Source organism: Aphelocoma coerulescens, chromosome 12, assembly GCF_041296385.1.
Source record: "Aphelocoma coerulescens isolate FSJ_1873_10779 chromosome 12, UR_Acoe_1.0, whole genome shotgun sequence".
NCBI classification, from domain to species: Eukaryota; Metazoa; Chordata; class Aves; order Passeriformes; family Corvidae; genus Aphelocoma; species Aphelocoma coerulescens.
In genome coordinates this window covers 5,751,131-5,764,555 of record NC_091026.1, presented here as the reverse complement: position 1 = coordinate 5,764,555, position 13,425 = coordinate 5,751,131, and the positions used below count along the sequence as shown (strand labels likewise).

General features: G+C 42.8%; 1 protein-coding gene across 12 annotated transcripts in view; it reads right to left on the bottom strand.

The window, feature by feature from the left end:
* Positions 1 to 13,425, bottom strand: part of SFMBT1 (Scm like with four mbt domains 1) — a 92,196-nt gene that overhangs the window by 32,945 nt on the left and 45,826 nt on the right. For all 12 annotated transcript variants that reach the window (XM_069027495.1, XM_069027497.1, XM_069027500.1 and 9 more), the window contains one exon: positions 3,756 to 3,917. In XM_069027495.1, coding sequence (XP_068883596.1) covers positions 3,756 to 3,783 — 28 coding nt within the window. In that variant the 5' untranslated portion in view covers positions 3,784 to 3,917. The remainder of the gene's footprint in view (positions 1 to 3,755; positions 3,918 to 13,425) is intronic.

The following is a 13,425-nucleotide window of genomic DNA, read 5'->3' as shown; positions in this document are numbered from 1 at the left end:
GCAGCCTGTCCCACATCCAGGAGAGCTCTTTCCTAGCAGGTCTGTGCGGTGCTGAGAAGGGCTCAGATTGCTCTGTACTGCACAGTACCCAGAGCTCACCAGCACAACCAAAAGCTCACTAGAAATCCATTTTTCACCAGAAAAACAAATAAAACTCCCCAACAAACCAAACCAAACCAAGTAATAAATCCATGTCCAACACTCATTTCAAATTTACTACTCTTCCCGGTTCATTTTAGGGAGTTTCCTTCAGTCAGAGGGATTTTTTAAAACTTCTGCAAAAAGCACCCACAACTTTTTCTGTTTATTCATTCATAAAAGTTGAACTCGGGTTGTGTTTACACTTTACAGAGGTTTCACAATTGATGTGATCAGCCTCTAACTTCAACCACTGAGCCCAGAGCTGGGGAATTTTCCTCCCTTTCAGAGGCTGACACAGCTGAGGGCTGTGCTTAGCTATAGTTTGAACCAGCCTGTTTGCTGCTTCTCACAAACATGCCACAGCACTCCAGGTTATTTAGCACAGCTCCTGCTGGAGCAATGTGGAGCAGGAAAAACTCACAGAACAAAGCTCCAAGCAAAAATGCAGTATGAAGATTCATAGTGAGAGCAGTAAATTAGCTTTTTAATTGTGGTGTGTGGTAGGACTACACAAACAATGAAAAACCTCTGAAATAAGTCACTCTTTTTCAACATCTGAATGCAGAAGCACTCCAAGAGTGCAGCAAAGGACCATCTCTGGTAAGGCTTTCAGAGTCAGAATCCAACCACTTTTCTGGTTTTATTGTCAGGACAGTGGCAGCAGAGCAGGCCCTGCTTAAATCAAGCCTTTAAACTGTTCTGTTGGCATTTTTGCAAGACCCTATTGCACAGCTCCATCCTCACAGGTTAGCAGATCCCTGGAGACACAGGACCAGTTTAATGAAGCCACATTCCTGAGGGGCTGTAAGTCTGCATTAAACACTCTGATCAGTCTGAGTTCAGACTGCTCAATAAAACCACAGACATTTACAGCAGAGATTCTTGCTACTGTGAGGAAACCTGCAAATCAGTGTGACAGATGACAACAAGCAAAACCATATTTAATGCATTTGATTCTAAAGCACAATTTATTCATCTAATGCCGCATGAGTGTACATATTTATGCTCTCTCTCTCTCTCCCCATATCGTTAATTGCTACAAGCCCTAAATGAATTCAGCTTTCCACTATGTGGAGACTTGTCTGTATTAGACAGGATGACTGAGCAGCACATCAGCTCAGAGGTAAAGCACAACTTTGGCAAACGCAGGGGAAGAAACCTGGTGCAATTCCCATATCTCTGGCCTTGCCATGCAACCAGTTTGTGTCAGAACAACTTTCAAATCAAGCTAACATTTCACATTTTAAGTAAAATCTGAGAAGTGTCCTACAGAGGCTCTGTAGAGAATGTTCATCCACACTGGAGGTGAGAAAATCCTCTGTAAGAATACCAGCAGTTTCCCAGGCAGGTGCATCACTTCCCATTTGTCACTATTTCTACTGGCATTATTGGGAACACTCACTCTTTCTGAATTTTATCACAAATTACATCCTGCTGCTGTCTGATACATACAGGCAGAGAAAGAATATGGAATTATACCATTTGGACTGGAGAATGTAGTGAAATATTAAGGAAGTTAGCCCTTAAAAATATCTGAAATGGAAACAGTCTATGCTAGGCTGTTCTGATCTTTGGATTCGAGCTAAATTCTCACTGCAAATAACTTTCATGCATCTTTAATGTGATTTAGTTGAAGACTGTCACATTGGACGTTTAAGTACATCACAACTGAAGGTCTTGCAGACTTCAGTGAGGCTAACCCAAAGGTTTCTCACCCTGAAATGTAGATATAGTTCAATCTGATTTTAATAACAGTTAATCTTTTTCATCTACACCAGCCGTGAGGCCATGAATAAATAAAGACAGGTTGGAATTTCAGAAGTTGAGAAGACTGTGACAAGAATCAAAGTTGTCTTTTCCCCTCATAGTGCAGGAGAGCACCACAACCAACAACCCTGAGCTCTGTCTGGGTTCTTGGAGGCAGAGAGCCTGGATGTAAAACCAGAAAAACAGAGGAGAATCTTCAAAAACTGCTGCAAATTATTAAGTGGAAAAAAATGACACCAGTCAAAGAATACGAAGGGAATGTTCCAACAGTGGCTTGGACTGGTGTAACTCAAAAGCACTTCAGAAAATAGTATTAGAGGGCACAACAAAACCAATGTATTTATGCTTACACAGGCAGCATTTGCTGGGAACTATCTCTGAATGCAAGTAAAGCTCTCATCATTTATTGTTTGCTCTTCACAGCCTCCTGTACTCAAACTTGGCACAAAAGGATGCTCAGGGAAATAGCTGCTGAGTAATTTCAAGCCAGTATCAAACCTTTCCTTAGCTATTCAAAAGCACATAGTGAGAGAGGACTCTGTGACCTGGTGCTTTTTGAGGAAGATGGAAAAATGTCAATAAAGGTTTTAAGATGAGGGATGTGCTACCACAGCCTGTGGACACTCCACTGCTGACCATGTAAACAACTCCTCACTGTTCCTCTCCCCTCCTTACACTCTGTGACAGAAGCCAGCAGTTTCCACTAGCCAAGGAAAAAGAATTTGCATGTGCCAGGAGACATTCTACATCCACATCCATGACGCCTTTTCTTGATTATTTGAGGATGCAACATTGACAACAACTTGACTGACTTGCTGTAATTAATAATCAAAAAGCTTATTTCAGCATCATAAAGCAGATGATAGCATTCTCCTAAAAAGCACCATAGATTAAAACTATGTTTAACATTTCTTCAGCAACACTTACAACAATTAGATTTCCATAAAGGAAGTACAAAATTACCAATAGTAAACTGTCCTGTGAGAAGAGCAGCTTGCTGGACAAGTACCAAAGGAAAGTAATATTCAGATAAAATCTTGATCCAATTGTTTACACTGGTAACTACAAATTAGAATTTGCTTTATATAAACTGTAATAGGCAGGGACCTCCTCAAAGAAAAGGACAAGCCATGCCAGGCAAGACAGAAAAGATGGATGGTCCCCACCCCCACACGAGGGTACAATTCCAGAACCGTTTCAGAAAGCTGCTAGTATTCCCAGCCATCCCAGACTAACATTCTTCCTGGCCTGGTGTTCCAAGGGGATCCAAAACCTGAGCTGATTTATCATAATACACCACTCTGCAGCAGGTTAGGAACTGATATCACAAGCCTATCAAAGAGGACACACCAAGGCACTTCAGAAAAACAGGACAGATTACAATGGCAGCAAACAGCTTCAGTTATCTTGACTTTCCAAACCAGCAGCACAAGCTTGCCAAAATATTAAGAACAAGATGAACACAAGGACAGAACTAGATACTAACCACTCTGACAGAAAAATGCCTTAAAATAGTTAGTGCTAACACCACCAAACTTTTCATAAGCCCATCTCACAGTGGTAGCACAAAAAGGAAAGTCACAGCTTCCTAAAAACACAACCACCAAGATGGGTCAGATTTTGGTCTCCTTTAAGCCAGTGATACACCCTGCTTTGACACAGAGCAGTAACAAACACAGCCATGACAGTGCCACAGCCACAACCTAACCCAGAATCTGTGAAGCTGCAGTTTCTCCCTGTGTATAGCACCAGGCACGTGCACCATGAGACACTCCCTGTGCTCATCTTTCTTCCACATTGCTAATACTTCTAGAATAGTTGGCCAGGGAGCTGGGCTGGACTGTTACCTGCATCATACTGCTGTTCTCCATTCATCTCCACAGGAGCCCAGTGGTTGTTCCCAGCAGCCAGAAGCAGGGGAAGCCAAGGCTGTCACTGTTTGGTGGTCATGAGTCGCTTCCTGCCTTCGACAGCAGCCAGGACATTCAAGAAGGGATCCTGGAAAACACCTGAAAGGAACAACTGGTAAGAAAATCTTCATGGGATTTTTAGCTACTTTTAAGATAGAATCCTAGAATGGTTTGGGTTGGAAGGGAACTCAAAGATCATGGGAACTCAAAGGTCCCATGGGCAGGGACACCTTCCACTATCCCAGGTTGCTCCAAGCCCTGTCCAACCTGGCCTTCAACACTTCTGGGATGGGGCAGCCACAGCTTCTCTGGGCAGCCTGTGCCAGGGCCTCCCCACACTCACAGGGGAGCATTTCTTCCTAATATCCAGTTTGCAAACCTGGTCCTATGAGCAGTTAAATAATTACTTCACTATGAATGGTAGAAAATGAGCAAAACCAGGTCTAAAGCAAGTCCATCAGTCCACTGGCAGTGAACCACGAGTCTTCTTTCCTTACAAAATTCTCCACAAAAGCGAAGTTGTATAGTCAATAAAAGTCCAGGTAACATGTATCTTTATTAATAACACACTCTGACTGACAACTTTATAAAAATCAATGAGATGAGTGGCCACAAACCCACATAAGATTATTGGCTTAAAAATTCTTGTAAGAAAAAGATCATTTCAAAAAGCCATTGCATTCCAGCTGAATGTCTGTGAAGCACCTAGATTTTTGTTTTAAGTGAGATACCTGAAATAATGTAGAGGACAAATAATCAGGTTCTAAAAAACACAGGCTGTGCTTCTGAGATAAATGCATTTTGAATAACAATGGTTTCTAAAAAGGAAGTCCTATACATTTGAAAAGTCTCTGATTCTGAGTTTTGTACAGCTAGAGTGTCAGTGCAGACTACCTGATAATCCTTAGCAGTACACAACACTGGTAGCTTCCCTCACACACAAATAAATCAACAAATTTGAATAGAATAAAATATCCAGCAGCAGTGCTCAGTCATGTAGGAAGTTCAAGTACAATCAAAACTACAGTCAACTTCAAAAATTTCCATTACATGTGAAAATAAAAATTTTTTGAGACTTGGAAGAGTTATCATAAGAGCTCCTATTGAATGGCAGCTTAATGCCACAAGAATCTACTGTATGGAAGATATTAATAACTTTTATTCATTATAGCTTCACAGGAATGTGTCTGGAATAGGACCCAGCTGCCAATTTCTGCTTTATGCTTCTAACCTGCTCTGCTCCAGCTCAGGAAGTATGTGCTCAGCATGTAACTACAAGGTCACACGTTAACTCCCAATTCAGCTCTGCCTCTGTGACAGAGTTACTGAGAAATCAAGCACAGGTTCCCCTCTCACTCTCCACTAGTTCCCCACACACTTTTTCCAGGCTCTCAGGACAAAGCAGTGCAGGATAAGATAACTCAAGCACGTGTTCCCAGACTATCCTCTCCCAAGACCTTCCTCCTACACAGACTGAGCTTCCACCTATTCTATCTTTTATAAAGTGATGCTGGAAGATGATGTCACTGGCAGGATGCTCAGCACACAGAGAAGAACCAACCAACAAAACGCTTTTTAATCGTTAATTAAAATATGCCTTGGTAATGGGCTATCCCAAGTCTATCAGCTGTTACAGTGCTAAGCCAAAACAAAGGCAATGCTGTGAGCAAAGCATGTACTCCAACGAATCTGGGGATATGCCATTGCTTTAGAATAGTGAGCCCTGGCAAAGTATCCTCAGAATTAGTTGCAATTAAGCTATTTTCAGCTTATGGGATACAGCTCTCAATTAGCTTCTATAACTGAACTATGTGACGTAACTAAATTCCGTATTTTTTTGCAACATGAAAATATTTAAGACACCACTCTTCACCCAAAAAACCCCCAAAGAAGCCCACAAAACCAAACCCCAAGTACCAAAGAAGCTGTTGATTTAGAAGATGCCAAACACTGTCAGCTCCTGTTGAAGTTGATTGATATTCTGCCCAAGTCAAGTTGGGTTGTTATTCAGGATTTCATAAGCAGTTGTGGTGTTTTATGTACACAAAACTGAGAGTACTAGTAATTAGCACCCACCATGGCTGCTGCTTACAGTCTGGCACCCCAAAGATTATCTTTTGATAAATCTCGAGGGAAGTGGAGCACAAGTGCTGCTGGAACAGAGCTGATTTGGAAATACTTTGGACTCTTCAGTCTCACTTCTGCATTTCAAATCTCCTTTCAGCACATGAAATATTCAGATGTTAGCAACTGGAGGCAGCATTAAAAACAGTTACAGTTCATTAAAGCCAGATGGCTCACTTGAATATGAAAAGAAATCAAACATAAGTTGGATGTTGAATTAAAGTAAATCAGCTGGTGTCTGAGGCTTAATATTATTTTAAAACAAAGACACATGAGACAATGGGGACAGGAGACACCCCGAAGGACTGGGGATGGAGCTCCAGCAAGGATCGGGTTTCAGCAAATTCCTTCATGCCAAGGCATCCAGTAAAATCTGTTTCAAACCCGCGTCCACCACAGAGCTGCACCCGGCACAGGCAGGCAGGAAACCTGTTGCAGCTCTGCCAGGGCAGGGCAGGGGTCCCTCAGCTCCTGAAAACCACAGCTCTGCTCCCGAAAATCCACTGCTAACGCAGCAAGGGGGGTGAAGATCCCTTCCTTTTGTTACTCTTGGAGGTGGGAGGAGGGGGGCTGAATGGCCTCCTGGTCCCTATGCCCATTCACACATGTACCTGTGCTTTTTCACCTCCAGAAATAGCAATTATGCCTTTCCTAGGAGGGGAACTGACACTTCTTCTAAAGACTTTTTCTAACACATTTTTTATTCCAGGACTCACGGTGGGCCCGATCCTGACGCTGCACTGGACAGGGCTCCAAACCACAGGGCACAGACCCCACCACAATCCTTATTCCTGATGCTGCTGTGCACAACTGCAGCTACAACCTACCCTTCACTTGCCTATGCTTCTACTATTGCCACAGAAATCAGCAATTTCCACAGCCTACAAAAAACACCCCAAAACAACTTCAAGCTTTTTTTTTAACCTTTTTCCTAACCTAACACCACTACAGTCAATGATGAACATAGGTCTCAGCTGGCCCTTTTGCTACATGAAGATGAGATAGTGGCTCCAGGGGAAAAGGGGAGCATGTTGGAATCAAGAGTTGTATTTGACTGGGTACTTGCAGGCCACAGTAAAGCCACTTATCAGTGTATGAGCAGATCTAAGGTAGAAATGCAGTTGCATGGGGTCCTCTGCCCTGGGAGATAAGCCAGGCTGAAAACATCAGCCCTTTGGAAAACACATCTGCACCCGCTCAGAGGACAAGGAGACTCCACCCAGCCTGAGACTCTGCCAATTCCTCACTGACAAAAGGACCTTCTCAGATGAGAACTTAAGTGTTTTAATAAAAAAAATAAAATTCTACAGCACAAAAAGAACCCAATGCAATGAACTATTCAAGTAGGAGCCAACTTAATTTTAGGTTCAAGTTACAATGTGTAGTACTTGATTCATAAACATTTTTGTGAAATGCATTCCAGGTATACTGGCAAATTTCATATCACTCTTAGTTAACTGTTTTCAGCACAAAACAAGGTATGTTGTGCAAATTTCTCAACCAGAACCAAAATCAATGGTGCTGGAGAAAATTACCTTTCAAGCTATTCAGTGTGAGTTTCATTCACTCTTTTGTAGCAATACACTCGCAGTTACAGAAATAGCCAAACTCTCACACTGGGGTCAGTACATTTCCTTAAAACAGCCCCATCATTTTGGGGGAAAATGTCAAAGACTCTGGCTAGATACTGCTACCAGCTCGGTGGAAGGATACAGCTGACTACCTGCCACAGCAGATCAGCAACCACCTCCATCAGGCACAACAGCAGATTTCTGCCTGCTCTGAACAAAAATCTCACCCTTGAAACCAGGGCTGAGAGAGGCAAAAGGAAACAAATATTCAGGAGAGCATCTGGTGTAAGAAATCTCTAATACCTGTGATGGAACTGTTTAAGATTGACAGATCAGCAAGTGTCTGCACAATCCCTGCTGCTGTGCTTGGATGGGGAGCTCACCAAACCCCACAAAGCTGCAGCAGCTGCGAGACACCAGCACAGGGGTGTTTACAGCCACCAAGGCTTTGCACGGTTTGTGGGCACAAACCCAGCCTCTGTCTCAGCTGCCACATGGAATACGACTCTCATGGTTTGTCATTCAACAACCATATTGATGCTTCTGTCAGACAGGACATTAAAATTATTTTCTCAGGAAGCAAAGTGTTATTGTACACACTTACATCTATGCCCTTCCCTCTTGCTCCATCCCCCTGCCATTCTCCCTGCTGGAGCCCTTGGCAGAGGTCCTGCTTCTCCAAGAAAGGGTCTCCAGGGTCCCATACTTCATGCAAGCTCCAAGTTCTCCAAGCCTTTTAGAGTCAAAATAGGGTTTAAGGACTTCCTTATAATTTCGTCTTCTCTTATTTAGTCCCTACCAGCTGGAAGCCTGGATAACACTGCAGATAGGTTCTAACTTTCAGTTGTATAAACAAAGTAAGTATTTCACAAGCCTTCCTAGTACCTGACCTCCCACAAACAAAAGACAAAGCGGAAGATTTCTCACAATCTCCAATTTATGCTGAAATTCCGATTTTTCAAGCCATTTTAATTGCTGTTCTGTGACAAGAAAAAAAATCAGTTCCAGTTGTTCCTGTAGGAAAGAAAACTACCTGCCACAGAAGCCTTGGCTCAGCATTGTTAGCACACTCCAAATCTCTCCAAGACCTGCAAGGCCCAGAAAGCAGACTACAGATAAGCAAAATAAAGTTTGATGCCTCTATAACAAAGTAATAAAAATACTACCAATTTCATTAGTCACAGCTGCTGAAGGAATTATCCCATCCAACGTGGAGAACAGAAGCCTTTGGCTGACTTGCAGTTCTTTAAAGCATTATTTTTACACACACAAATGAAACAGCCAGTCTGTAAAAAGCAGCTTATTTGCCTGCTCCTGTAAGGATTTATCAAACAACTGAATCACCTTTTATGCAGGTAGGACCACTAACATTTCCTTTAGGTTGTCTTGATTGCATACTGGATATATATATCCAAAATAAAAGCAAAACCTTCCCATATTAAAAAAACCCCCCAAATAACAGGGGCAACTATGTTTCCACACTTCTGCAGTTGGTAGCCCAACAGTAACAAAGGAGTCCATCACCTCTTCTTGCCCCTCTAACCTTAGTCAAATTGGTACCATTTTGGGCTTTTGTAAGAGGCTACAGGAGCTTTGTGCCAGTGACCAACCCTTCTCCAGCAGCTCTGGCTGTGCCTTGCGCAGCTACAGCAGCAACACCAACCAACCAGCCTCCACAAGAAATACTTTCTTCACCAAAAGCAGTCAACATTTCTGACATTTCAACCCCTCTCATCTCTCTCTACCAAGTCTCTTCTTGTCAACTTATTTGGGCTTTGTCCCTGCGAGAGCAGAAATTATGTTGGTCTCTAATATTCCACCCCTGCTCCTTGCAACGTGTTTCTGAAGACAGGGCACAGGATTCCTGCAACCCCTTTCATCTCTTTGCCTGCCAAGAGCATGCTTCAGTTTTCTTATTTGAACAGCTTCTGTGTGGCCTCTGAGAACAAAACCCATTGAACAGGAAGATTATATATGTATATAAATGCAAATAGGAACTATCACCAGAGTTAGATTCATTATTAAAACTCTTAATTAATTAATTTCTCTCACACCTGCACTGAAATCTCTGCTCACAGACCAGTAGTCCTAACAGTTCCATCCTTCCAACTCCCTGCTGCTCCCATGGAATCTGTTTTAGCAAAAGAGAACTCCAGGTTCATCCCTTCCATTGCAACAGCAATGCTAAGACTCCTCAAAGAGAAGTTCATTTAAAGAACACACCTTCTGTTCTTACACTTCCAAAGAAATTCTTTTAAGATGTAAAAAGGGCAAAGAATCTGCTGTGAAGGATCCAGGCTATTGCCAACAACAGCAGGCCAGCCTTACAGAGCTGTGTGGCTCTGGAATACGCTTCACACCTTCCACATGGAAGCGACCACAAGCAAGCACCCCTGCAGAGGATGCTAAGCCAGCCTGCACCACTGCACTGCAGTGCAACAAGAAATGTATTATTCCTGTTCCAAGGGTTTATCCAAAACAAAAAGCCTGTGTTTGTGACAGCTTCCCTGTGCTGACCCAACGCCCACCATCAAGGTGGCAGAACACTGGCACGGACTGCTGCACACTGAACCAGCAAACCCCACAGTTATTTACAGGAGTTAACACCACTGTTCTTCGTGCTCCTCACCTCCAGGACCCAGACAGGTGTCCGAGTAATGCACCCCCCCCAGCAGCATCCCAGCTGTGCTCCTGGTGCCTCCTTGCCTGCAGCAAAGGGAAGGCACCTGCAGCAGCCAGGGACAGCAGTGGCTGTGTCACCAGGACAGCAGCAGGACAGGGCAGGGGCCACCACCCGCAGCCGACGCTGCACCAGGGTGTCAGAGCCCCTCACGTCAGGTTAAAGGCAGCAAGTGCAGGCATTACACAGTCAAATCAACAGGAACCTCGCAGCAGACTGAAAGGCTACAGCCTGGCAGTCCTTTCTGCCTTGAAAATGTGGAAACGTCTGTGAATGTGCATTTTATTAGCAGAAAAATATTTACCAGAGAAAAGGAGAATCTATTTGGTCACAAAATGGGACCAGTGCTCATACCTTTTAACTTGATCTTTTATTAGAGCTATTGTATGTCACAGGAAAAAAAAACAACCAACAATAAGCTATTTAGCGAAATTCTGCTGATACCATACGTGATGCTTATCTTTTCCATTTAGGTTAGGTCAATTTAAGTCTGTTTTCCAATCCTGACCCCTGTCTGAAGTCCAGTGGCTTCCAGGATTTGACTCAGTGCCTGGATCTGCCTGACCATCCAGGTAACACACCTAGACCCAGGAAGCCTGGTTAATGAATCTTGAAACACTCAGGTCCAGCTCAACAAATTACAGGATCTGACTTTACAACCCGTGCTGTGCTACCCAGCCACTAAAGCAATTTCTATGGGACTGCATGTTAAGTCCAGGTGAGAATGTAAAAGTCAGTTCTATTCCCAGCTAATTTAAGTGCCACTGGACAGACCAAGCATTGACTTGACAGGGCAGTAACACACAATAGGCGTCCCAGGAAGTTCCCTTATATTTATAAGTGGTTGCAAATAGGAGCTGTTAAATACTGATCAGTTTGCCTCTAACCTTTAAAGTAGTGGGGAGTTCTGTCAAGTCCTTAAGGCTTGTTTTTCCTTTTTAAATGCAAAATCTCCAGCACTATTCTGCTCTCCTCATCTACTTTCATGGCATGCAGACTACAAGTACACTGGGGGTTATGGGCCAAATAAAGAAACCAGACAGAACACACTGCTCTCTTTTCATTGTTGATTTTTTAAATTCATATCCTATTGCATGAATACAACTGCCTGAAGTTACAAGTTGGAAAAGAAGATGAAGGAAAATGTGAAGTTCCTGCTGCTCCCAAGTCTCAGACAACAGCCTGGCAGCTTCTTATCCTCCGTACAAAGACAAGCAGCATGAACAAGCAAATATTCTACCAGTCAAATGTAGTATGATTCATGGTGAGATGAAACAGAGCGCTCAGATGGAAAGAAACTGACTTCTACCTCTGGATCTGAACCCCATGTGCATGTAAGTATGGAATCCCATGGGACATAGTGATGGGAAAGGGGATGCTGCCATAAGGAAGCGATAGGCAAGAGTTAATCTGCCAGCAGAGAAAGGGACTCTCTACACTCCGTTTGAGGAGCTTCTCACTGAAATGTTCCCCAACACACACAGCACTACCCAACAGCTGCTTTCTCAGCTTCCCCAGAGTAACTACGTGACAGAAACGGGTACAGCATCGTGGTTTAGACTTTTAGTGAAATGACTGAACTTTTTGTCAGAGTCACCACCAGTCTCACTCTTCTGGCTTGAAACAAAAATATCTAGAACTCACTCAGATGATGTTCAGGAGTCAACTCTAAGCCAATGCCAAGATTTGAGATCTGTAGCACAGAGCCCTAGAGGGCAGCCTGTGGGGAGCTATGGGTGGCAAAGCACCTGCATTAGCTCTTAACAAGTATTTGCTCCAAAACAAAAGAAAATCACACCCTTTCCATGGTGTCAAGGAAGAGCACTGGCATTGCTCCGTGGGAGAAGACAAAGTACCAAGGGATGAACATAATGGAGGATAGAATACTCAGCTATCCACTATGTGAGAGAAAAGGGTTTTAAATCAAAAACTACATTCATTACACATACACTGAGGCAATTAACAAAGAAAATTAATCTGTAAGTGCCCGAAACATGAGAATTACTGGAGAAAAAATCATCTGTTAGAACACCAGATTTGGAAACTTATTTTGATCTAGAAGGATGCCAGGCTTACGGACAACACAGGAAGGTCAATGCAGTCTTCACAAAGTTACAATAAATAGTTCCCTCATACTGCCACAAGGCTCGATTTATTCAAACAAGCCCTGGTTGCTGACTCCTATTCTGTGCATATGTTATAGGAAAATCTTTGAATAAAATCTGAGCAGGACACTCAACTTGGCTCAGCACTCAATCACATAAAGGGAAAAAACTCTGTACTATCTTCCAAATCCTTCTTTGAAAATGAACTCCTGTTTCAGAGAACCAACTAATGGATGTCACCACTGCAGACAATACAACAGTTAAAGGAGAAGACGGGTGGGGGGAGGAAGGTATCTTGCAAATAAGACATTTTTTAAAAAGTCCATCACATAAAACGCCTCCTGTATGTAAAAGCACACTCCTACTTGTTTCCTTCCTTTGTCATGTCACTGAAATGGTACACAATACAGAAAAAAGTAATATATTATGCTGAAGGGCCTCGGTGATTCTCTCAAGGGCTTCTTCAGCCACAAGCTACAGGCTGAAAGGGCAGCTCTCCCTGGAATGCCACCACAACCACAGGACAACTCCGATCCCGTCAGCCAGTGAGGGCTCACACCACGACCAGACATTTGAAATGCACAAAAAAGCCCAACTTTACATTTATTTCCAATAAGGACACTCTCCACCCCATCAAAAAGAAGTGTAAAGATTAGGAGCTAAATCTATTTATCAACACATTGACCTCTTGTTCTAGATCCCATTTTCCTAGGGCAAGCAAGAACTCCAACATATCTCCACAGTTCAATTGAAATTGAGTTCAACTCCAGTTGAAAAAAGGTTTAACTCTTTGGTACACATCACTTGTGAAATCATAACCAAATCCTAGCTTTGGGTTTAAAAACCGACTCAGTGGTTGAACTTTAGTTTCCTATTTTTAAAATATTGGCACTGATACTAGGGGAAAACAAAGGGAGTGGGATTTCATTTATATTTCTTTGCATACATGGATCATTAGGCCTTCTTCCCTGAACAAACAATCCGTTAGTCAAATTGTTACTGGCAGGCTAGAGTGAAAATTAAGATGGAAAATAACTTATTTCAAAGTTTGCTGTTTTGATATCGTATAATTTCAATCTAAGTAATTTAATCTTAAATAATTCCAATTTAAAAAACCCTTAATCACA